The sequence below is a fragment of the Pseudorasbora parva genome, chromosome 5 (assembly GCF_024679245.1).
Source record: "Pseudorasbora parva isolate DD20220531a chromosome 5, ASM2467924v1, whole genome shotgun sequence".
Classification (NCBI taxonomy): domain Eukaryota; kingdom Metazoa; phylum Chordata; class Actinopteri; order Cypriniformes; family Gobionidae; genus Pseudorasbora; species Pseudorasbora parva.
The window spans coordinates 16,180,895-16,204,290 of record NC_090176.1 but is presented as its reverse complement, the minus strand read 5'-3'; the positions used below and the strand labels follow the sequence as shown (position 1 = coordinate 16,204,290).

The window sequence follows — 23,396 nt, the reverse complement described above, 5'->3', positions numbered from 1 at the left end:
CTGCCTGACATCTCCTTTTGTCTTTCATAGAACAACAGTCGGGGAAAAAAGACTAATGGACTAATGGGGTCAGTAAGAAAAAAAACAATTTCAGCAAGGATGCATTACAATGATCAAAAGTGACTGTAGAGATACTTATAGCACCCTATTTTAACAATCTGAGCACAATGGTCTGAAGTGCATGGCGCAGGTGCACTTAGTGCATGTCTGAATCCACTTTTGCTAGTTTAACGACGGAAAAAAATGATAAGCGCGTCAGGCGAATGGTCTAAAAGGGTTGTACTTAGTCTCTTAATGAGTTATGGGTGTGTTTAAATTCAGCCTTGGTGAACATAAGACTTTTTGGCTTCTGTTGCCAAAAATTGTACCTTCCCCAAACTTCTGAATGTAGTATTAATTATGTCATTTTTAATGAATTATTATTTTAGCTGTTCTGTTCCACTGTTCTATGGTAATATTGTGGAAATATTGGCAAAAGTCACGATTCCTTTCCAGAAACACTCACCCGGTCTCTTGTCAGCATCTGGGCCCGGTTCTTGTGCTGAATCTTGATGACTCCAGGAGGTTGAATCCAGGCCTCTCCGTCCACTTGGACAGGCACTCCTTCATCTCCCAGGATGGTGATCTTCACCGTGCGACACTGAGAGGGTTGAGGCGAGTTAAACATCTCTATCACCATTATTCACATGCTTTACAGATCAGTGTCATTTGTGTGTCAGGTGTGTTTACCTGCGCAATACGGTGATGCTGCAGTTTGATCACCCTTGAGACAGCCATCTGCATACTACCGAACACAGCAACCACTTCCAAAATTTTATCATCAAATGAAGGGGCACAAAATATCTGCACGGGAAAAAAATAAAAAATAAAAAAATTAATGGAAATATTTGACCACCACTAGGGTGCTCTGTACAGGTTCATACTCAAGATCCACAACCAGATAAAAACAAAATCTCCTAGAAAAGCCAACTGTATTATATTTGATATGCAAAATGCACTTGATTAAGAACATGATTAAAATGATAAAGAATAAAAGTACACAATCTACTTCATGCCTTCTGTCATCTGATTAACAGTTTATATATTTTTTGCCTTTTAGTATAATTGTAAAAACATCCCCCTTTAGGTTGTGATACACGTGTTTTTGTTTTGAAATCTTTACTGATATTTACAAAGTAAATGTAAGAAATTATTATTGTTATTAATATATCAGGATGAACTGAAGCAAAGTTTTTGAGCAATGCTTATTTAGTCGCCCCCCCCCCCCCCCCACACACACACACAATAAAAACTGTAGAGCTTTGATCAAAAAACTAAGAATTTAAGTATTAACTGAGATATAGAATGACAACTGATATTTTTAGGCATTATATGTAAGTAGTCTGGTATTCTGTTATAAAGATCTAATTTATTTGCATTACAAGATATCAAAATTTAATTATTTTGCCCATATACATTTCAACAACTGCACCAAATTGCATTTTTTTGTTGTTGAAAAAAACAAAAACCCTCCTCAAGTATGAGCTCCATATTCTCACAATATACTGTATAAACCATAAAAGCGTCAATGTGTCAAATATGATACCTAAATGTTCAATTTAAAAAAATTAAATAAATAAAAAAAAAGATTTTTCAGACTATAGTCATGCATTACTGGTTTAATTACGCTTATCTCTAACACTTAGTGGACTCGAGAATGACATTTTTAAACTGGATAGTTCCTCAAATATCCAAGATTTCAGATATCTAAACCCTCTGCCCTTCAGTAACTAGCTCACAAACTGTGTCCGGAGGTAACCTCATCCTGAACAAGGCAATGTGAGCTAAAACAAACCAGCTGCCAAGAGGCCACTTGTTGCGAACAAAGACCCATTTCACCCCGGGTTGAAAAGGTTTGTCCAGAGCCAGCTGCATGTTAGACAACACGAGTCAACACAGGGCAAACTCATCCTCTTAATTAAACAACTCCAGGTCATTTTCTCTCTTGGTGTCATATTTCAACTCTTAACTGACTTTAAACAAGGTTGAACAACCCAGGATGGGAAATGCAGTTTGAAGAGAAAACCCTCATGACCTCTAGCATCGTCACTTACGTCATCCTCTTTGGTGCCGCCCCAGAAGTTGGTTCCCCCGGCGTAGCTCGGGATGTTCAGCACAGCGATTCCTTGGAGACTGGGGAGTGGGATGTACTGCCCGTCACACTGCAGAATCAATCACACAACCATGAGGAGCCCTGAACATGAAACTGGGACAGTGGTCGACAGCCAGCTAAACCGTTTGACCCCAAGTGCTTCAAAATTCTGCTTGATAAGAGGTTCAGTTCCCGCAGCTGTTGTCCTTAATCAGTAGATCATCATTTGACCCTTTCCAAAAATACGGTACAAAATGGTGTCCCATTACTTTTTTTAAAGCACAAATCAAGGCACAAATTCTGTGTTTTTAGAACAAGACCTGCTACAGTAGATCAGTCATTCTCAACCAGGGGTCCAGGGCCCACTAGGGGGCCTCAGCAAACTTCCTATGGGAGCCTCAAGATGATTTGAAATAATCATTAAAAAAAAATAATAATTAGAAAACAAGATTTTTCTTATTCTAATTCACTACATTAACAGATTTTTGGTTCCTCAGAAGATCCAGGGTTGACTGGTAATATTAGGTAGCCTAATATAAAAATGTGATTTTTAGATATGCAAATAGCCAAATTGTGATGGCGAGACGACCATTTCCAAAATTGCCATTCTTGTGGGGTATTCCTGGTCTGCAGTGGTCAGTTTCTATCAAAAGTGGTCCAAGGAAGGAACAGTGGTGAACCGGCGACAGGGTCATGGGTGGCCAAGGCTCATTGATGCACGTGGGGAGCAAAGGCTGGCCGTGTGGTCCGATCAAACAGACGAGCTACTGTAGCTCAAACTGCTCAAGAAGTTAATGCTGGTTCTGATGGAAAGGTGTCGGAATACACAGTGCATCGCTGTTTGTTGCGTGTTGGGCTGCATAGTGGCAGACCAGTCAGGATGCCCATGCTGACCCCTGTCTACTGCCGAAAGCACCAACGTGAGCATCAGAACCAGGTGGCCTGGTCTGATGAATCACAATTTCTTTTACATCACGTGAACGGCCGGGTGCGTGTGCGTCACTTACCCTAGGGAACACGTGGCATTAGGATGCACTTTGGGAAGAAGGCAAAGCCGGCGGAGGCAGTGTGATGCTTTGGGCAATGTTCTGCTGTGAAACCTTGGGTCCTGCCATCCGTGTGGATGTTACTTTGACACCACCTACTTATGCATTGTTGTAGACCATGTTCACCCTTTCATGGAAACGATATTCCCTGGTGGCTGTGTCCTCTTTCAGCAAGATAATATGCCCTGCCACAAAGCAAATGGTTCAGGAATGATTTGAGGAGCACAACAATGAGTTTTTGGGTGTTGACTTGGCCTCCAAATTCTCCAGATCTATATGATGTGCTGAAATAAATCCGATCCATTGAGGCCCCACCTTGCAACTTAAAGACCTAAATGATCTGCTGCTAACATCTTGACGCCAGATACACCTTCAGGGGTCTAGCGGAGTTCATACCTTGATAGGACAGGGCTGTTTTGGCAGCAAAAGTGGGACCAACACAATATTAGCAATATATGTCATAATGATATGCCTGATTGGTAAATATTTATATATAATATATATTTATATATAAATTTTATATATAAATATAAATATACACACAAACACACACACACTCCTGGGCAAAGAAATGAGCCAAATCAAAAAAGTAAATATATGTAGCTACTGCTAGGTTGTCTTTGTAATTTATGTAGGAAAATAACATCTGATTTTTACTCTTTAGAAAAAAAATGTATTTTTATTTTTGGGAAGCAAGCCATTCTGCAATATTCTCCTGCACTCCAAAGCATTAAATGACTTTTCACAGTAAAGTGTGTCTCACCAACACCAGCAGCTAAAAGGGCTTCCCACACAATGACACTCTTCCTCCACGCTTCACTGTGGTAGAGATGCATTTATTATTATATTTCTCAGCAGATTTTTGAAAAGCACACCGCTCTCGGGAGCATGCAACTCGTGTTTCATTGTGATTCATCACTCCACACACAACGTCCCATATTCTGCCAAAAACTTCATTCTGATGATTTTCATTTGCTTAAATTTAGTGCATTTATTGACCAATAATTTGTACCGTAATTAAGATAAATAAAGGCTTAGTGTTTAGTCATTTTGGGCTTGGCCCTTTTTTGCCCAGGTATTTTATTTGATTTTGTTACTTTTTCACGTTGTATGTTTTTAATGGAAAATGCCTTTCATTCAGCTCACCTCCAGTTGAACTTTCTGCTCCAAGTTTTTATAGGTCCGCTGTAGAAGCTCTTTCGTCCCCAGAACTCCATACCACATCATGTTTTTAGTACGACTTCTGGATAGTCCGAGAAATACTAGTCAACCACTGAGTCCATGTCAATGATGTTCTGGTAAATGAAAAAAGACTGTGCTAAAATATTGAACTACCTGCATTTCTCTGGGTGCTCCTCACGTTTGTTGTTGAACTCCAGTGAGATCTTTGCATCTAAGCCGATCCCAAAGTAGTTATTCATCACACACTTCTCCAAATAGCCCTCTCTGTGGGAGAACTGACTTGTGTAAGCTTGGCAAATACCTTTAAGATAAACTTCAACAAGAAAAAAGAAAGTAAACCTCTTACAATGAGTCCAGGTCCGGATCTATGAAGGGAGTGGCACCAAATGGATCTATGTTGGCAAGCAGCATCTTACTGATAATGGAGCTTCCAGCGATGGAGGCAGCAAGACCAGCCCGCAGACCTAAAGAACAACCAAAGGATGAATGTGAGATCTCAGGACACACAAACAAGGATCAGCAAGCCATAATTAAAATGTTTCCCTCAAAAAAATAAATTCTGTTATTTATAACGTGATGTTTTAACCCCTTATAACTTTATTTGTTAATGAAACACAAAAGAAGATTTTTGACAGAATGTTGATGCTGTTGTTTTCCAGAGAACAGGAAAAGTTCCCGAAGCTACACAAAACACCTTCAAAAGTATCATAAAAGCTGTCCCTATAAGATACTTGAAACAATATCCCAAAAGTCTGAGGCATGTGAGGAACAAACTTAAAATGTATTATTACAAATAGATTATTCTTACTATTTGCATTATTTTCAGCAAACAAACAAACAAACAAAAATTGGTCTGGTTCTCACAGAAAGCTTTTCTTGCAAAAAAATTAGTACACTCTGAAAGGGTTAGTTCACCCATAAATGAAAATTCTGTCATCATTTACTCTCCCTCAAGTTGTTCCAAACCTGCATGCATTTCTTTCTTCTGCTGAACACAAAGGAAGATATTTGGAAGAATGTTTGTATATAAGCAGATTTTGAGCCCCATTGACTACCATAGTATTTTTTCCCTACTATGGTAGTCAATGGGGCTCAAAATCTGCTGTCAAACTGCCAAACTGCTGAAATCACGTGACATTGGTGATTCTAATCAACCAACTGATGTCACATATGGACTACTTTCATGATGTTTTTATTAGCGTTCTGGACATGGACAGTAAAGTGGGCATAGACTGCATATGCTCACAGACCAAATATAAAATATCTTAAACTGTGTTCTGAAGATGAACGGAGGTCTTACGGGTGAGGAACGACATTGGGTGAGTCATTAAAGATATCAATTTCATTTTTGGGTGAACTAACCCTTTAAGTCTATTTTCTTTGAAATATGGGATATTCTATTGAAACTTGTATTTCATGTATTTGAATATATATTTGTAATTGCACATTTGTAATGATGGCTATATAAACTATATTACTCTTTAAATGTAATATCACATAACACTACAATTAAAATAATAAACAAGTAATTTACACGTTCTTGAATATGTTGAGTCAACATATCAAAATAAGTGTACTTCTTTAAGCACAACAAGATATTAATAAGATTACATAAATAATGGTTTAAAATGTACTTATGAGAGAAAGTTTTAAATCAACATTATTGCAAGTGTATTTAAGTTACATAAACAGTCATAACAGTGAACTCTCTTCAGATACACTCTTCTTATTTCATAAATATTATAATATCTGCCAGTACAGAATAAAATTTAAAAAAAGTGCAGACAGACGAGGGTTCAGCAGACATGTGGGTTGCTTTTTTGAATCTTTAATGATTCTTTTAAAAGCTTAGCAACCGCAGGACACTAGTTCACTTTTACTGTATGGAAAAGATCAGCTCATACATCTTTCCTAACGTCTCCTTTTGTGTTTAGTGGAACAACGGAAGTCATACAGGTTTGGAAAAGCTTGAGAATAAGTAAATGATGCCAGAATTGTCATTTTGGGGTGAACTATCTCTTTTACATGTTGTGTTTTCCGGTCAGCAGCGGGAGAGTAAACCGTTATTTGAGTTGTCACATGGGGTAATGTCATGTGGTCGTACCGGGGCAGATGATGCGTGTGTTGAGAACAGGCAGGTTCTCCTTGCTTGTGGTGAAGGGAGTGATGGAAAAGGAGCCGCAGGACTGCGTGCTGCGACTGATACGCCTCTCTGGTGGCGAACACGGTGACTTAGCCACTGCAGAAGCACAAACACAGTACCGAACATGAGGTCATGTTCACAACATACTCATTCATCAAAGCAATATCTGCCCAAGTGCCCATTACACAGCTAAATCAAATGCTGTTTTGTAAATTCTCAACTTTTTCCAGCATTTAAGAATAACCCGCGCATCTGGTCTTTCAGCGAGAAGAGAAAAAGTCACCGTAAAAGATTCAGCAGTATCCCACATAAACAAACCAAAACACATCACGTTCACTTAACAGCAGAAAGGAGGCAAGATCAGAGGGCCCTAAGGGACTGGACCAACTTTGAGGATAAAGCCAGTCTTTTCATGCCCCGCTGGAAACATAAGCTGACGAGCGCGGGCCTCTATGTAAACAGGAAGTGCCACTGTCCAGCAAACAAAGATATGTTCTCTATAGAGAGAAATATAGCGCAGGGATCCTCTGGGAAACCTACAGATATACTTACAGCTATAAAAAAGGTTCCTGGGAAAAAAGTACGGTGGAAACAGGGCTGTCTAAACCTTTTTGGGGGTTATTTATAAAAATCCTAATATAATAACAATGAAATATGTGTTTTAAGGTGTCTAAAATACTTTTTAAGACGTATTTATAAAAAAATAAACCCAAATAATAATAATTTAACTTATATTAATGTGTTATTATAGTGATTATTTGGTTTTTAAACAACTAAGCGTAATGTGTCTAAACCTTTTTGGGGTTTATTTATATAATTAATAATACTATTATTATTTTAACAACAAAGAGTAGTGTGTTTTAATCCGTCAAAAAGCCTTATTGGGTTTTATTTATACAAATAAACATTAATCAAATAAAATGTTCAACAACTGAAATTAGTGCGTTTTTAATATGTCTACAAAAACATTTATGTTGCTGTTATTTTATTTTTGAGCATCTACATTAAATTGAAATGTACTATATTGAGTTGGTCACTAGAGGGCAGCACTGACCCTTTCAGACTCAAACACATTTGAATACTTGAGATCGAACAAGGCTGAAATCCCAATTCACACGCTATCAATCCTAAATAGAGAGCAAGATTAGGATTACTGAGTAATATGCTAAAATATGAAAATGTTATTTCCGAATGTTTCAAACAGTAGTCACATGATCTCATTGTATTGCAGATGAGTGGCAGGTTATTTTGCATTTTAACTTTGTAATTTTAACTTTGTGTAAAAATGTAACTTTTACATTTTCCAAACAAACTAATATTAATAGTTTAATATTAATAGACTAATATTCCTTCCAGTCTTTTTGTTACAAAAGCTAAGTCATGTGAAGTAGTACCAAGCGCAGAGTTCTCCATTACTGTATAATTTTGGCAACTATAATAAATCATCTCAGTATTCCAAGTGCACAGAAAATGTATGTACTGTGACCAGTACATCATTCCACTTTTTGGAAAGAATGTTTTTTCATGCTTTTCTAAGGCTCCAGTAAGACAAAAACATTAGACTTCAATGCAACCCAATGGAGGATTTAGCTTTTAAGGCCTGTCAGCAAGAACACTGTGTCTCACAGGAAGCAGTGAACAGCGACAGCATGTCTAAGATTTAAGTGTGAACTCACAGGGCAGAGCTTCCAGGTCTTTAGTGTCCTCGTCCTTCTCGTTGTCTTTGTTTTCCTCCTCAATGTCCTTCCTGAAGTCATTGGGAGACTGCAGCTCCTGCTCCTCAGTATGAGCGTTCTGCTCATCCACCACTACAGCACAGAGAAAAACTTATCTTATTCATGCACTTCTTTCTGTCAATTACAGAATAAGGTTGGGCTGGGTAATATTATATATATTCATGATTTCGCAGGAGGTGTCATGACAATGTTAAAGTTTCCCAATGAGCATGTTGACAGTTTGGTGAAAAAAACTATTTTTTTGTGGCTGTTTTCAAGAATTACTCTTTTTTATTTCACACTGACTTTAAAAATAAATGCAAGTAGCACCCTGTTTACACCTGGAATAATATACTTTTTGGTTGATCAGATCACAAGTTCACGACACTAAATTCAGGTGTAAAAATTTTGAGCTCATATTTGAGCACTTCCAGAGGTAGATGAAAACACATTCGACCGGATTGCTTTCATAGTATAAATACTCATGTGGTCGAATGTGTTTGAACAGCCACAAAAGATGCCTACTCTCCCCCTACTGACTTAACATAAACATTATAAAAAGCGCGCTCGCCAGATGGGATTTAATTTTTTTTTGTCTGGAGTGGAGACAAAAGTTTGGTTTGAAGATGCAAAACGTACCAAGCACGATGTTCTCTAACCAATCCTGATTTTGGCGAAGTCTTGCGGCTTTTGGAGCAGAAATGAAAGCAAATGCTCCCTGTATGTTTTTCTGTTTTCTCTTGTTGTGTTCATATGTAAATTTCGTGTGCTTATTTTGTCCATTAGATCTAAAGATCTGAAAAGTCCATACATTTACCTGCCCATAGACCCTCCCCTCAAAGAAATCAGGACAGAAATGGTGTGGACAAAAGAGACGAATTTAAACACCATGTGTAAACGAGTGCGTCCTCCTCATCTACTTGTGATCAAATCGACCAAAACGCATCTTAATACAAAGTGTAAACAGGGCCTAGCATTGCTCAATTAAATGTATTTCAGTGAATCATTGTAACTGTCCTTTGTGATGTAGTATCAATACAACATTTTTGCTGTCATGGACTGGGTTTCCCAGTCTATGAAAATATGTACATTTTGTTAAAAATTAAATGAAAAATGTGTGTGTGTGTGTGTGTGTGTGTGTATATATATATATATATATATATATATATATATATATATATATATATATATATATATATATATATATATATATATATATATATATATATACATTTGTGCGTGTGGCAAACAAATCATATTTTTACATAGTGTTACAAAAAGTGCATCTTTACTGCATCTCTATTTCCTAGTAATTCCCTAGAACTAGGTATTACTGAGTATTAACGAGTATTGCTAAAAAAACTATTGATTTATTGACATTTATTGATTTGTTTTATAAGCACATTGATCCCCATTTAAATGGACAGAAATCCCTGAAGATCAAGAAGACCACTCATTCAAAACACTTAAAATGTAAATGTGGCTAATTCGTTTGAATATAATCAATTCATGTCATGTGATTACTGGTTTTAAGAGACGCCTATAATCAGAGCAGCGATCTGTAAGCAATGGATCAGTGTTGCTGGACGATCATACTTCTCTCTGCCTGCTCAATGATCTGTCTGAGCGCTTTCTTCAGGCTGTTGGCTCTCAGCACAAGCTGCTCTCGGGGTCTGAAGAGCTTATGGGCAGAGCCCTTCTCGGTTTCATTCTCCTTCAGCTCCGTTAAAGACTCTTCACTCAGATCTTCCTCTTCCTCCAGCTCTTCCTCTTCCACCTCCTCCTCCACGATGGGTGGTGTGGTGAGGGCTGATGGGGTCATGGCCTGGGCCTCCAAATTCAACGTCTGCAGGAGGGAGTCCAGTTTCTCGTTCAGAATGGTACACTGCTAACAGAGAACAAAGGATACATAGGTTTATACTTAATTTTCACTGTATTTCTGTTGATGTCTTAGAAAGGCTTTTAGAACCACCACAGACTCACTTTGAGGGCCAGTGCATCAGCTTCCTCAGTGCTGTCACTGCTTCTCTCATAACACTTCCCAACTTTGGCCACAAATTCCTTCACCGTCTCACACAATACCCTGAAGCAGAACAGAGAAAAACACTTGCTTAATAGTAGTTTCTGTAGTAGTTGTTGTCTTGTTCTGAGAGTAGTGGAATATGAACTGTATGGTGTGAGACTGAGGACTCACTTTGATGAAGATATGACCACTGAGTGCTGATCTGAGTTCAGGATCTTGGTGAGATGAGCAGCCACTGAATCCTCATAAGCAGATATCTGCAACTAAAGCCACCCATAAACATCACGTATTATATTCATAAATTGCCTACATTGATATGCTAAAATGTCTGCTAAAATTGGAACAACTAATTTTGTACTTAATGTACTTTAGTTATCCGGAAGTACTGCTGAGGTCTAACTAAAAAAATACTTAAGTATATTTGATTATGCTAAAGTGGAACTACTATTATCTTGCATTTAAAGACTGATATTATACAGATATCAAGCTATCCTTACTTATTGTGATAACACATTTTAGGTGTAATATTAAGAAATGTGCAATAAAGAAGTACTCCAAATAATGTTGAATTATAAAAAATGCTTTTCTTACTTAGTATTTTTGTCTTGTTTCTAGTCCAAACATCTAAAAAGTCTTAAAAAATGTAGTATTTAACAAACAAGCAAAAGTAATTGTCTTGTTCTGGGAAAAAAATAACTCAAAATTATCTGCCAATGGGGTAGGCAAAATAATCTTAATTCAAACATAAAACAAGATTATTTTGCTTACCCCATTGGCAGATTATTTTGCTTATTTTAAGCAAAAACTTTTTGAAATAAATTTTGATTTATTTTTTCCCAAAACAAGACAACAATTTTTACTTGTCTAGTAAATGTTTCTTTAAGCTACTCTGTGTGATATTTCCCCCCATCTAGCGGTGAAAAGGTATATGACCATCCAGTGAATATTAGTTTCTGTTCCTCTCAATTCTGATTTCGTTTTAACTCCTACGGTGGCCAATTTAGTCCAAGATTAACATGGCAATCCCCCTCTTCACATTCGACACGGTGCCATCGAGTGTTAAAACGCGAAAGGCGAAGCTTGAATTAATGGGTATGTCCCTCTTTGGCTAATGTACTTTCAAGATGGAGGAGCAACATGGCGATCGGCATTCGCACCCCTCACCCGTATGTATTTTCAATATCATATTATAAACTTATGAGAATACTTAATTACTTGAAAGAAGTAAATATACATTAATGAGCACATATATTTTTGAAAGAACTAAGTGTTTTTAGCTAAGAATAAACAAAAAAATGTACACATTGTAGCTTTAATGTAAGAATGTTTTGATATTTTGACTAGAAACAAGACAAAAATACGAAAGTAAGAAATTTTTTTTTTGCAGTGTAAGTCTGAAGCGATATGTCAGTAAATATGTTAATGGGTTTGTAGTATACTTTATATAAAATAAAATTATTTATTTTACATTTCGGGGAAATCTTTTGCCCTCATGAAATTCCTGATCACTTGGACTCCAATGGAAATTACTGGATTTTGCCTGCGGATAATTTGCAGAACTTCTGTAAATATGACCGAATTAAATTATGCTGAATGGGTTTACACAGTAAATGTGTTAGAATACAGTAAGCTAAAAGCTTGTAATGAAATTAGCCAACATATTTCATAAATAAACATTCAAGGTAGAGGTCTGCGCGTTTTTTTTCCCATCCCACTCCCGGAAGGTTAAACTCCGCACCCAACTGCTCCCATTTAAAATCCACAGAAAGAGAATGACTGGGATAACAAATATAACATTTTGGCTATACAATAAATTGATTTGTTATCTTGTTGTATCATGATACTGACTGTGAACACTGTAAAACATGTCATGGAGAAAAATTGGCTAAATCAAATACGACACTGTCAAATACACTGTCACTCAAAATTATAAGCCAAAAATACACACTACTAGCTATAGCTACTGAAAAATGTAATATATTTTTTAACATCCATGCAAGAACTCACTGACAATTCAATATTGAACATCTCTTCTCCTAAATAGACCCCATAAGCTGAATATTCTCTCTAAAGGTGCTCTCATGGATGGGATGCAAAGACCATATAATGTCAGGTTCAGGGCAGGGAACTGGGAACTGTGTGATCGCCACCACTGCAAAAAGTTTTGTTCACTTCAAGTTCAAGCATGGATACGCTGCTGTCAAAGGATGTAAGGAGCTGTCCGGGCTACTGTCAGACCACCCGGTCCAGATCCAAAGTACACCAATTTACCGACTACTACCGTCTTTGATTTGGAAATTTACTCCCGTGCCGCAAGAAAACTGACCAGGTAAAAAAAAATGCAGAAATGCAGACTTCTAATTCAAGGGACGCAGAATGAGTAATTCTATTTTTTTATTCTAAATAATAAGAGAATTAGTCTCGTAATTTTGAAGTCGTTAAACCAATTCAAATGAACAACTTTAAGTTTTGGGGGAAAAAAAACTGTTCATAAGAGCCATTTGTTTGCGAAGCGGACTCGAATGGATGCGGCAAATGTTTTTTTGTGTGTGTAAAGTGAGGGAAACACCACTGAAAGATGTGCTATGTATTGTCTTTGTGGCGCCTAGTCTTAGATAAAGTGGAGCATGTCACACTGTGACATGTCAAAAACCCTTTGAATGGTGTTGAAATAGATGTATGCATTGCAGTTGACGTGTTGCTGGTACCTGGCCGTCCTCTGCCTCCTCAGGTGTGACGGGGCAGCTGTGTTTGGGAGGTATTTTAATCTCATACGTCATTATACTCCACCTGTGAACAGGAGCTGTAAATGTTAGCCAATGGCACAAATATTATACATGTGACATACTTCTGGACAGATGCTAGGCATGCGCTCTGTACCTGTCCAACATCTTCGTGCTGGCTCTCTCCAGCTTCTCCAGTATCTGAGGGAGTTGCGTGTCATCATCACACGACGGCCCCCAACCAAGCACCCGCGCCAGGTCATTCCCGGTGCCCAATGGCAGAACGCCCAGCTGGCACTGCCAACATGAGACGGTTCACATCACTGAGTCGGCTCATTAAGAAATCCTCATAAACATCTGCTCTGACACTCTTGTGCCAAGTCCTGACCACACAGTGACAACTTTACATGTTGTAGTAGTGTACTTTTCAATCACCTGTTTGTGAAGATTTAGTTTATCGATTTCAGACAGAACCCAACCAACGCTTCCATCTCCGCCACACACGAGGATTCGGAAATTATCAAACTTTTGGAACAAGCGAAGGCTTAAAAAGAGAAAAGAAAATGTAAACAAACTGACACAAACAGTAATGTTTCTCAAAAAGACACACAGAGCGGCCTATTTTTAGATCTGAGAGCATGGTCTGAAGCGCATGCCGCAGTCCCATCTCCCATTCCCTTTAAAAGCGAGTCGTGCTTGCACCATGGCAGATTCGCTATTTACAGTATTTTGCAAGAGGAAAGACTAAACGCTTCTCCAGAGAAGAATCCTTTTGTTTTTAATACTGAAAAATATTTGTGTGCTGCTGCGCGTCCCTGTGTGTGTAATAAACACAGTTTACATGTGCTGTGTACCCACCTGTAGGACGACATTACTAACACAGCCTTCAAGTAACACTTACAAATACTGCGCTATTGACTTTTTTAGTTTTTACAGGTCAATGGCACAGTCGTTTTTAGTTGCCTCAAAAAAAGCAATGCGCCAAAAATGCACCTGAACACACCTCGTTTTCAGACCAATGGGCGAACAGATCGGCGCAAGTGTATTTGCTTATTTAAACAACGTGGTCCTGGATGTGAAAAGGATCAATGCACCTGGCTGAAACTAGCAAAAAACACTTGCGTCCTGCCTGATGTCGGATTGCGCCGGATGTATGATAGTCCAGAGAGTTGAAATAGATTTAAAATAGACTTCATGTGGGTTAGTCTAATTCATTTGTAATCATTATGCCTGAGCTCATATTTTAGACACTACATGGAATATTTGTTCATTTGCAAATGTATTTGCCCCTCTGTAGGATCATTAAAACGAACCAGGAAGTGATTAATATACTCTTTGCACTATACTTTCATATCATTTTTATATAGAAACAGGATGTTGATTTTAAAAGGACTCATCATGCGTCAACTACCGATTTTGTAAACACCTGCACAACAAGCAAAAGCATTGATTTGCTTTTAAGTCAATGATCAATAGTTCACTCTCTGTGACCTTTGACATCATAGACTTACCCTAAATGAGGTCCACCGTTGACTAGGTCAAAGACCTGAGCGGGATTGAGCAGCTGTTTGAAGCGACGCAGGAATTTTACCCCTTGGTTGTCTCCGCTTTTTGAGTTGACAAACACGAGGAGTGGACTAGCACATGACGGGGGACAGGTGGCCTTCCAGAAACCTGTCATAAGAAAAGAAAGAAAAAGATTAAAACATTTTTAACTGTAATAGCATTTTCAAAAGGTAGATCCCCTATTTTGGCTAAATGCTAATGCAGCATCATTTGTAAAGAAGATAATCCAGAATGCACTGCAACAAACCAAGGTGGATAAAGCAAGTAAAATGTTTAAACAAACAAAATTAATTTATTATTGAAAATTATCAATAAAAAGAGTTTAACCTAATTAGACTATTTTACCCAATCTTTATGACGTATGTGTGTCATATGGGTTCCATTTTATATTAGGTGGCTTTGACTAAATGTACTTATTGTGTGCATATTGTATTATAGGGCTGCACAGTTCATAACAATTTTAATCGTGATTACAATTACAGATGTCTCAATTATGTAATTGTTCAATAAAATGTAATCGCAATTATAAAAAAACTCTCCACATATATTATTCTGTGTGCTTAATATGTTTTTTCTTTCTTTTTTTCTACAGCTTATTTGAAGTTTTTTAATCCATTGTTTTATTTTTATTTTTAGTATAACATTTATAACACCATGCATATTTTACTTTTTTTATTTAAAGAAACCAAACCAATCTACAGTATATTTGACTTTAAAGGCATAAATGCAATAGAAAAAAAATCTATAAAAGTTTTTCAGCAAAAGTGTTTTTTGCTTGATTATTCTGATATAACATGGCATGCAGTCGCTTCAAAAAAAGAAGCATAAAACTATTCAAAACATCATTCAATGTACAATGTGATAATCATAATTTACAATTGCAATTGCAATTTAATCAACAATTATGATTTTTGTCATAATCGTGCAGCCCTATTGTATTGCAAAACACTTTTGATGATATTGAGGTGGGATACAGGTAAGGTTAGGGACAGGTGTGGTGGTAAGAGCAGAGGTGGACAAAGTACACAACTCTTGAGTAAAAGTAAAAGTACTACTGGTCAAATATTACTCCGTTACAAGTGAAAGTTGTAAAAATAGATTTTACTCAAGTAAAAGTACAGAAGTATTTGTTTTCAAAAGTACTTAAGTACCAAAGTAAATTTTCTTTTTTATGCCAATGCATTATTTTATTATAGTTATATAAATGCACACTGTCATCATGGTTTAAGTCATTCAGTGATGCTCCATCTGACGTACTAGCATACGACTAACTTAAACTCATTTAAATACTTTTATATAAGTTACAAAGCTCTTTACAAAGCTGATGTCACTTTATGTCTTCTTCCATATTGCTATGAACTGATGTTCAAAAAAAGTTGGGGAAATGTATATGACCCTATAAGAGTGATTTCTGACAGACTGTCTGAAACAACAACACCAAAAAAAAATTTAAAGATGGAAAAAATTATCCTCCGACTTTCAGAATTGCTGCAGAAACGACTTTCGACCTTGATAGAAATGTAGTGGAGTAAAAAGTACGATATTTGTCTTTCAAATGTAGTGAAGTAAAAGTATCCAGAAAAAATTATACTCCAGTAAAGTACAGATACTCTAAAAGTGTACTTAAGTACAGTACTAAAGTAAATGTACTTAGTTACTGTCCACCTCTGGGTATGAGTAAGATTAAGGGTAGGGTTAGGTGAAAGGGAAGTGTCAACAGTTTATGTATGAATGTGTAACATAGCCTACTGCTCTTCATATAACTATCTGAACTATCTATCATATAAATGCTAGTACATAGTAGTTAACACCACCTAATATAAAGTGGGTCTGTAAAGATTACAAAACATATTTTTTATACATTTAATTTTACAATTGTTTTCAATGGATGCGGCACGTTTTTAAAACGACAGGAGCGTAACAAGGCGCTAAGTGTCTATTTTGCACTCAATCACTGAATGCTCAAACGTTTTTACTGGTCGCCGAGAGTTAAAGAATGTTCAACTTTGGGTAAAACCCAGTGTTCATCTGTCACTTTTTACCTAGCTGTCCAATCAAAGTGGAGGGGCGAGGGAAATACAACACCGACCACCCACCACATTCTCCTTTTATCATGTCAACAGACGACAGCAAGCATAATAACAGTGATTAAAACAGTCAAGAGCCAGAGCAAATACTTAACATTGTATCAGCATTTTTAAATAGAAACAATACTGAAACAAACTATCTGTGAAATTAGATATTAGTAAAACTTCTACTCATATTCCGTTTCATAACAAGCAAAGCGGCTTTAGCGATTTCTGAAAAATGCTCTTCAAAATTTAAATATTACTTTAGTTTTTTACAATCGCTGTGACAATTTTTTCAATACTTTTAACAATTTTTCTAAACTCTTAACGCATCAACACACCTAGAACACGCAATTGTCAAAACAGTTAATTTCATGCTCAAAATCACACATTGTAAACTAAACTCCAACACTAATTTTCAAAATACAATAATACACTAACAAAATACACTACTCTACTCTTCCAACAGGAACATTTAGTCAATCGTAGCACAATGTCATAAAAACTCTAACACCAGAGGGAATTACACAAATTCTATACACATACCTCTCCCTCATGCAGGCATTTTCCTTACTTTCTTTGTGTTGTTATATTGTTTTTTCCACACACAATATCAGTCCAAATGAGCCCTCTTTGTATACCATGTGCATGAAAGAACATCAACACCTAACCAATTCCAATACGGGAATCAGCTGTAATTTATATTTTTGCACAACTTCAATCAGCTGTTTCTCAGTACCAATAAAATAAAATACAAGGGGTATATTTGTATTTCAATTCACAGTATGAACAGCTGTTCACTTTGACTTTAGCCTATAATGTTAGGTTTAGAACATGCTGTTATCTGTTCTGACAATCAGCGTTAAAGCACTGGTAAATGGTTGAGCTTGTGTGTGAAAGAAGTTCAAGCATTTTAAATTTGTATTAACTATATGCATTTTGTGTCAAAGCAACAATAAATGTGTTAATTGTATAGCCTACACATACAGATGTTGTGCTAACTGCATTCATAGTTTAGGAAATTTGTTAGAAGTATTGAAAGAATTGTCAAAGCGATTGTAAAAAACTGTAATAAAGAAGAACATTTCAGAGTAATACAATTGGAAAAATAATGGTTACAATGAGGTAAGAGCTAGGACCCGTGTTAATATTGGAATAGCTCTCCAGTGTTGGAGATGATAGAGAGTGGAAAGGCCTGAAAACAGGCACAGAGGTTGCGTTGTTTCTGCTTGATACGTGAGTAACATTGGTTAGTAAAGGGATACAGAAGTCTGATGCGCCAGCTGTTAGTCATTGCCTATGTTGCATAGCATGTTTGTTATTTTAGGGGAGGAGCAATGAGGCTAGAGGTGTGTTTGTTTGGGTGTTGATTTCAAATAGCAACAGTGTTTCTCAGAAATTGCTTACTGCACCTTTAAGAGCATCACATTGTTCTCTTAGCAAAATAAACGTCAACTGAATATATTCACCTGAAATACAAAACAACGTTTTAAACCTAAATGTACTTTATTTTCAGAACACACACACACACACACACACACACACACACACACACACACACACACACACACACACACACACACACACACACACACACACACACACACACACACACACACACACACACACACACACACACATATATATATATATATATATTTTTTGTTGTTTGTTTGTTTGTTTTGTTTTGTTTTGTTTTTTTGTTTAAATACATACTTTGTGTATTATATATATACATACATGTCCAATAATGTGTTTTGGTGTATAAAATTTTTTTGGTGCATCATTATTTATTTCCCCAATTGTCAAATTACAACAAAAAAATGTATTCTTTGTGTGTTTGAGTTTTTATGTTGTAACAGAGCTTTTGTGTTCCCTGACAATCTTTAAAGGCCAATTCACACTGCAGACAAGCACCAGCAAACACGTTTGTTGGGTTTTGATGGATCAGTGTGTTACCCCAGTCGGGGTCTGTTGGTGTTGGTCAGGGTTTGTTTTCACCTGACTGAACATGTTCAATCTGCTTTAGTGTGTATAACGTGAATTTTTTTTTCACCAAAATTCGAAATCCATCGACCAACTTGTTTGTTTGCTTTGTCTGTGCGATGTTGCGCGAATTGTCCTTAATAGTGCCATGATTACCAATTAAACTACACAAACTAAATGCCAGAAATTGTGTGCTCAAAAAGATGACACCAAAATTTTTGTGGACTCCATGTTGCTTAGGAACAGTTTTCTTCATGCCTGGACAAGGATGAATCACAGCGAAATAAGTAAAAAGTGTTTTGTGCTGCAGGCAGCACAAGGAAAAGCAAACCATCAGCCTAGTGCGTTTTCGTTGGAAATGTTGTGTACTGTAGCGTGTAAATAACCCAGCGCTGGTTTCTTTGTCTTCATTAGAACCAGGCTGAGTGAGGAGTTGTCCCTAAACGTGCTTGCAGTCAGTGTGCTCACGTGCACGCATGCAGCATGTGCAGCAAACATCTCTGAACATGTCAGTAGCTGTGAGCAATAACATGCTGTGTTTATGAGATTCACCATATGCATCCTTTAGATTTTCACATTCCTGTCTCTCCGGTGCAGCTGTGTGTGAGGAATCGTTTGCATGTGCACATGCATGCACTGTGCATTCACCTCTGTGTACCTTTATGCAGCATCTGTGTGTATTGCATTGTGTTTGCATACATGGATCTAAGCATGCATGAGTGTTAGCCAAGCTGACAGTTGCCCTCAAGCGTGGGTTTGCATGTTCTCAGTGTGGCTGCGAGCGGACACTGACGCGTGGGTGGACGTCTGTCAGTAGACCCCTTTGAGTCTAACAGAAGCCCTGCCTCTCTTTTCCCTCGCTCTCTTTCCTGGAGGCAGGCTGAGGCAAATTGAGTCACGAAGCTCGAGCACGTGCCAAAGGCAGCCCTGAGCGAATTAAGATGCAGCTCTCCTCGCCACCTAGCACTGAGGCAGGGGTTTCCTTACACGTGACGGACTCTCCTACTTTCCCATCACATTCGTATGCTTTCTGTATCCATCTCTACTTCTTTAGTAGCTTAACAGTCTTCAATTTGTCCATCCTATCGCCATGCTCTTCTTCTATTTTTAACATCCAATTAACACGAAACACGAAACGATCAGGACGAAACTTCACAGCCATTGATTTTCATTACTTTTCCGTCTGGCCCCAACTAATCTCTATATCCGATATGTGCTCTGCCAATTAAAGACATAGGAGCTTTGAGGTTCTGATCAATAGTGGATGTCCACAGTACTCACAAGATTTGACTTCACACATGGCCAAATGGAGTCCTGAAACCACCATTGTAGAATCAATGGCTGTGTCCGAAAGTAAGCTGGCCAACAACTTAAAGCCAGTTCACACTAAGAACGATAACTTCAGTGATAACTAGTGTTGTCACCGGTACTTGATTTACATGGAAGTTACAGTAAAACACGATTGCAACACCTAATAAGACGACACTGCATGTGGTCATGTAAATGCACTAACCAATTTTCCTTTATCAGTGTAAGTTCATAAATGCCTTTATTTTAATTAATCGATACAGCTCGATTTCTATAGCCTAAAATCTAGACACACCCTAGTGGCAGCAAATCTAATCTGCCCGCAAGTGTCGTCTAGCAACTCTCAATACCCTTCTGAGCTGTAAATGCCAAACTCAAGTTAGGCCAATCACATCGTGTATATAGTCGGTGGGCGGGGCTTAACATAATGACGGCCGAGTTGTGCTTGCGTGCTTCTAGTAAACACAGAAACTGGCGAACCGTGGCCTTTTGAATCAGCTTTGACCACGACTCTGGAAGACTTGGAGTTAAGCTTTTCTCTGAGAAAAGAACAAAGAACGGCACTGAAGTCATTCTTAAGAAGGGAAGATGTGTTCGGAGTTTTACCGAAAGGATACGGCGAAAGTTTAATCTTCAACTAGCTCTTCTTCACCTTCGTTGCCCTGTTTGCTTGAAGCGCTATCCTGTCGCGTGCAGAGGGAGTTTGAAAGACAACCGTTTATCCCGCCCCTCGGATTGAGCCCTGTCAATGGGGAGTTTCCAGACCAAACATCTTGACGTGGGTCTGTCTTGTCAGGCTAAGATTTCTAAGCATTACTGCAAATTTCATTCTTCATACAAAAACATTGACCAGCTATTTGCCGACTTATTGCCTGTGTAATATTTCCACCCGGTTTCTAGGCCCGGACTAAAATGCATGTCCAGTAATGTTTTTTCTATGGTACATTTATAAAAGCTACTTAAATGCTTGATCCTGGCTCAATCTAAGCTCTGTTTGTGAAACCAGGCCTTAGTGTCCTTACTTCTTATTTAAACGTATCCAGACAGAGCGAGCATTTCACGGTAGGGGAGGAGGAATATATTGCAAACTCCGCAACTTGACCCAATAAATGATCAAATCAATGAATCAATGAAACCAAGCTGCCCAATGACATGTTCACACCAAAAAATGATAACTATAGCAAAAAATCGAGTCAAATGTTCCAGCACCAAGCCAATACCCCCCAAAACAATCACTGCGCAGTGTGACTCTCCGCTCAATATTGCACTCTAAATCATTTTTTTTTTTAAACAATTTCGGTTTCGGTTTTCAGCGAATTTCATCCAGAATTTTCAGTTAAGGACCAGAATTTTCATTTTGGTGCATCTCTATTGGAAATACTTTGGATTTAAAGCAGATAAAGGGAACATCACTGATGACCAAAAAACATCCTGGCAAACTGTTTAATCTAATTTTTGTGACGAAAAAAGGAAATGCATCAAATGTATTAAAGTACCTAAGGCATACACCTGGAGTTTAAGAAGATAACGTTTACATGTATGTTAGGGGTAGTATTATTAATGTTGTAGCATATTTCAGTTTGTGAACCGAACAGTTAGCATATGTGCAGATAACTTTAATTCAGTCAAGTGTCCTTATTAACTATTTAATACGTTTTACTGGGGTGGACATGATGGGGTTTACTAATATTACGTACCAGATGGTTTTAGATAACCTATATATCCAAAATTCATGTGTTAGAAAATAAGAAATGCATGGCTAGCACTGTTTATGTCATTAATATCAGTCAGTCAGAACAACATTTATATTATTGACCGAAAAACTCCAGTAGCATTTAAAAAATAAACATGAACACAAAGTTCGAAGTACAATTGAACTAAAATAATTGCAATTATTGTATTTAATACTTTAATCTACAGTTACTTTAATGCATGTAATCTAATCTAAATGTAATATAAAAGCTCAGATTTGTTGTTTTATATATCTGAATTTTTATACAGAATGCCATTGCTTTTTAAATACATTTTATACAAAATACATTACAAAAATATTATTTATTAATTTATTATAATACTTTGTTGTTTATTTAGCATGTTTTTGTGTTTGGTACTAAAAGAGAACGAACATTTTGGTACAGTGACACCACTTATTTTATTTTATTTATATATCATAATGTTATTCTTTTTAATTCTCTTCACAACTGTATATTTCTATTTCTTATGCATCTGTTGATTATTATTTTTGATCAGGGCTGTCTGACTGTAAGAGATTGCAAAAGGAGAGCAGTGTGTTTCGCTTCATTCTGCTTGTGGTAACAGACAATGTAAAAAAGCAGAAAGGGGAGGCCCTGCGGGGCAAAGGTAACGCCCCTAAAGGAGCCTGTCTTGGACCGACTTGTAAGGACCAGGAGACACTCTTCCATCTAAGATAGGGGTACCCGAATTTAGAATCAGGCAGAAGGGGATCAGATGGGGATCTCTCAAATTTCTTATGCATATTTGATCACTAATTTAATTAATTTATAAGTAAAACACTTTGAATTGCCATTGTGTATGAAATGTGCTATGCAAATAAAGTTGCCTTGCCTTGCTTTGCCTAGTGTTAGCTATATTATCGTCCATACCATTGTACGATACCGTTCTGTTTATTATATGTGCTTAAGTTATGTGGCCTGCCACTTTAAATGCATGATATATTTATAGCCTAAAAAGTTGGGGGGGAAAAGAAGGCATTCAGTATGTTGCACAAACACTAAATTCACATTTCTACCCATACAACCTGAGAAAGCAGAATTTTTCAGCGTTTGGACACAGTCATTTAGCTATTTTTAAACCTTCAACATACTGAGCATGAAGTGGCTCTATATAGCATCCATACAGCTGTCAATAAAAGGCCATGTGCAATTTCCTGGAAATCAGTGGCATATGCTCCAAGACAGGCTCACTGAGCAAACAGTCAAGGTATGAATCCACAGCAGCAGGACAATAATGCAGAAAGAGAGAGCTGGGTATGGGAGAGTGCTTTTGTTTGCTCTCATCTTAAATTTTTCCAGGCACATGGTCCACCAGAGGCGGTTATGTTTACATGCGTTGGGACGAGATGCTCTAAGGGAAAGTGACTTTCCACACCTGACGGAGAGATGGGAAAGGAAAATAAAGGAACAGGAGTGTCTCTCAGGAAAGGAGAAAACACATCTGATGTGTATGATCAAATCACAGGAGTTCAAAGGTGTAATGAAAAAGATATTGCTCTTCATGCAGCCTGGGAATTAGCAAAGCTAATGAGCTCCATCTATAGCAGCCCTCCACCTGAGCTCCTCCTCCACTTCACACACTCACTCACACACACACACTCACACACACACACACACACACACACACACACACACACACACACACACACACACACACACACACACACACACACACACACACACACACACACACACACACACACACACACACACACACACACACACACACACACACTTGGTTTTCTTGGAC

At 37.5% G+C, this 23,396-nt stretch overlaps 1 protein-coding gene across 13 annotated transcripts in view; it reads right to left on the bottom strand.

The window, feature by feature from the left end:
• dgkh (diacylglycerol kinase, eta) overlaps window positions 1-23,396 on the bottom strand; it is a 107,665-nt gene that overhangs the window by 15,558 nt on the left and 68,711 nt on the right. For 8 of the 13 annotated variants that reach the window (XM_067443334.1, XM_067443337.1, XM_067443331.1 and 5 more), the window contains 15 exons: window positions 14,475-14,637; window positions 13,399-13,507; window positions 13,121-13,260; window positions 12,949-13,030; window positions 10,412-10,503; window positions 10,201-10,300; window positions 9,814-10,105; window positions 8,179-8,310; window positions 6,464-6,598; window positions 4,706-4,823; window positions 4,513-4,623; window positions 4,324-4,420; window positions 2,094-2,201; window positions 730-843; window positions 506-640 (listed from right to left, as the gene is read on the bottom strand). In XM_067443334.1, coding sequence (XP_067299435.1) covers window positions 506-640; window positions 730-843; window positions 2,094-2,201; window positions 4,324-4,420; window positions 4,513-4,623; window positions 4,706-4,823; window positions 6,464-6,598; window positions 8,179-8,310; window positions 9,814-10,105; window positions 10,201-10,300; window positions 10,412-10,503; window positions 12,949-13,030; window positions 13,121-13,260; window positions 13,399-13,507; window positions 14,475-14,637 — 1,928 coding nt within the window. Of the gene's footprint in view, window positions 1-505; window positions 641-729; window positions 844-2,093; window positions 2,202-4,323; window positions 4,421-4,512; window positions 4,673-4,705; window positions 4,824-6,463; window positions 6,599-8,178; window positions 8,311-9,813; window positions 10,106-10,200; window positions 10,301-10,411; window positions 10,504-12,948; window positions 13,031-13,120; window positions 13,261-13,398; window positions 13,508-14,474; window positions 14,638-23,396 lie in introns of all 13 variants that reach the window. The other 5 variants (XM_067443338.1, XM_067443344.1, XM_067443332.1 and 2 more) reach the window with 2 other exon arrangements.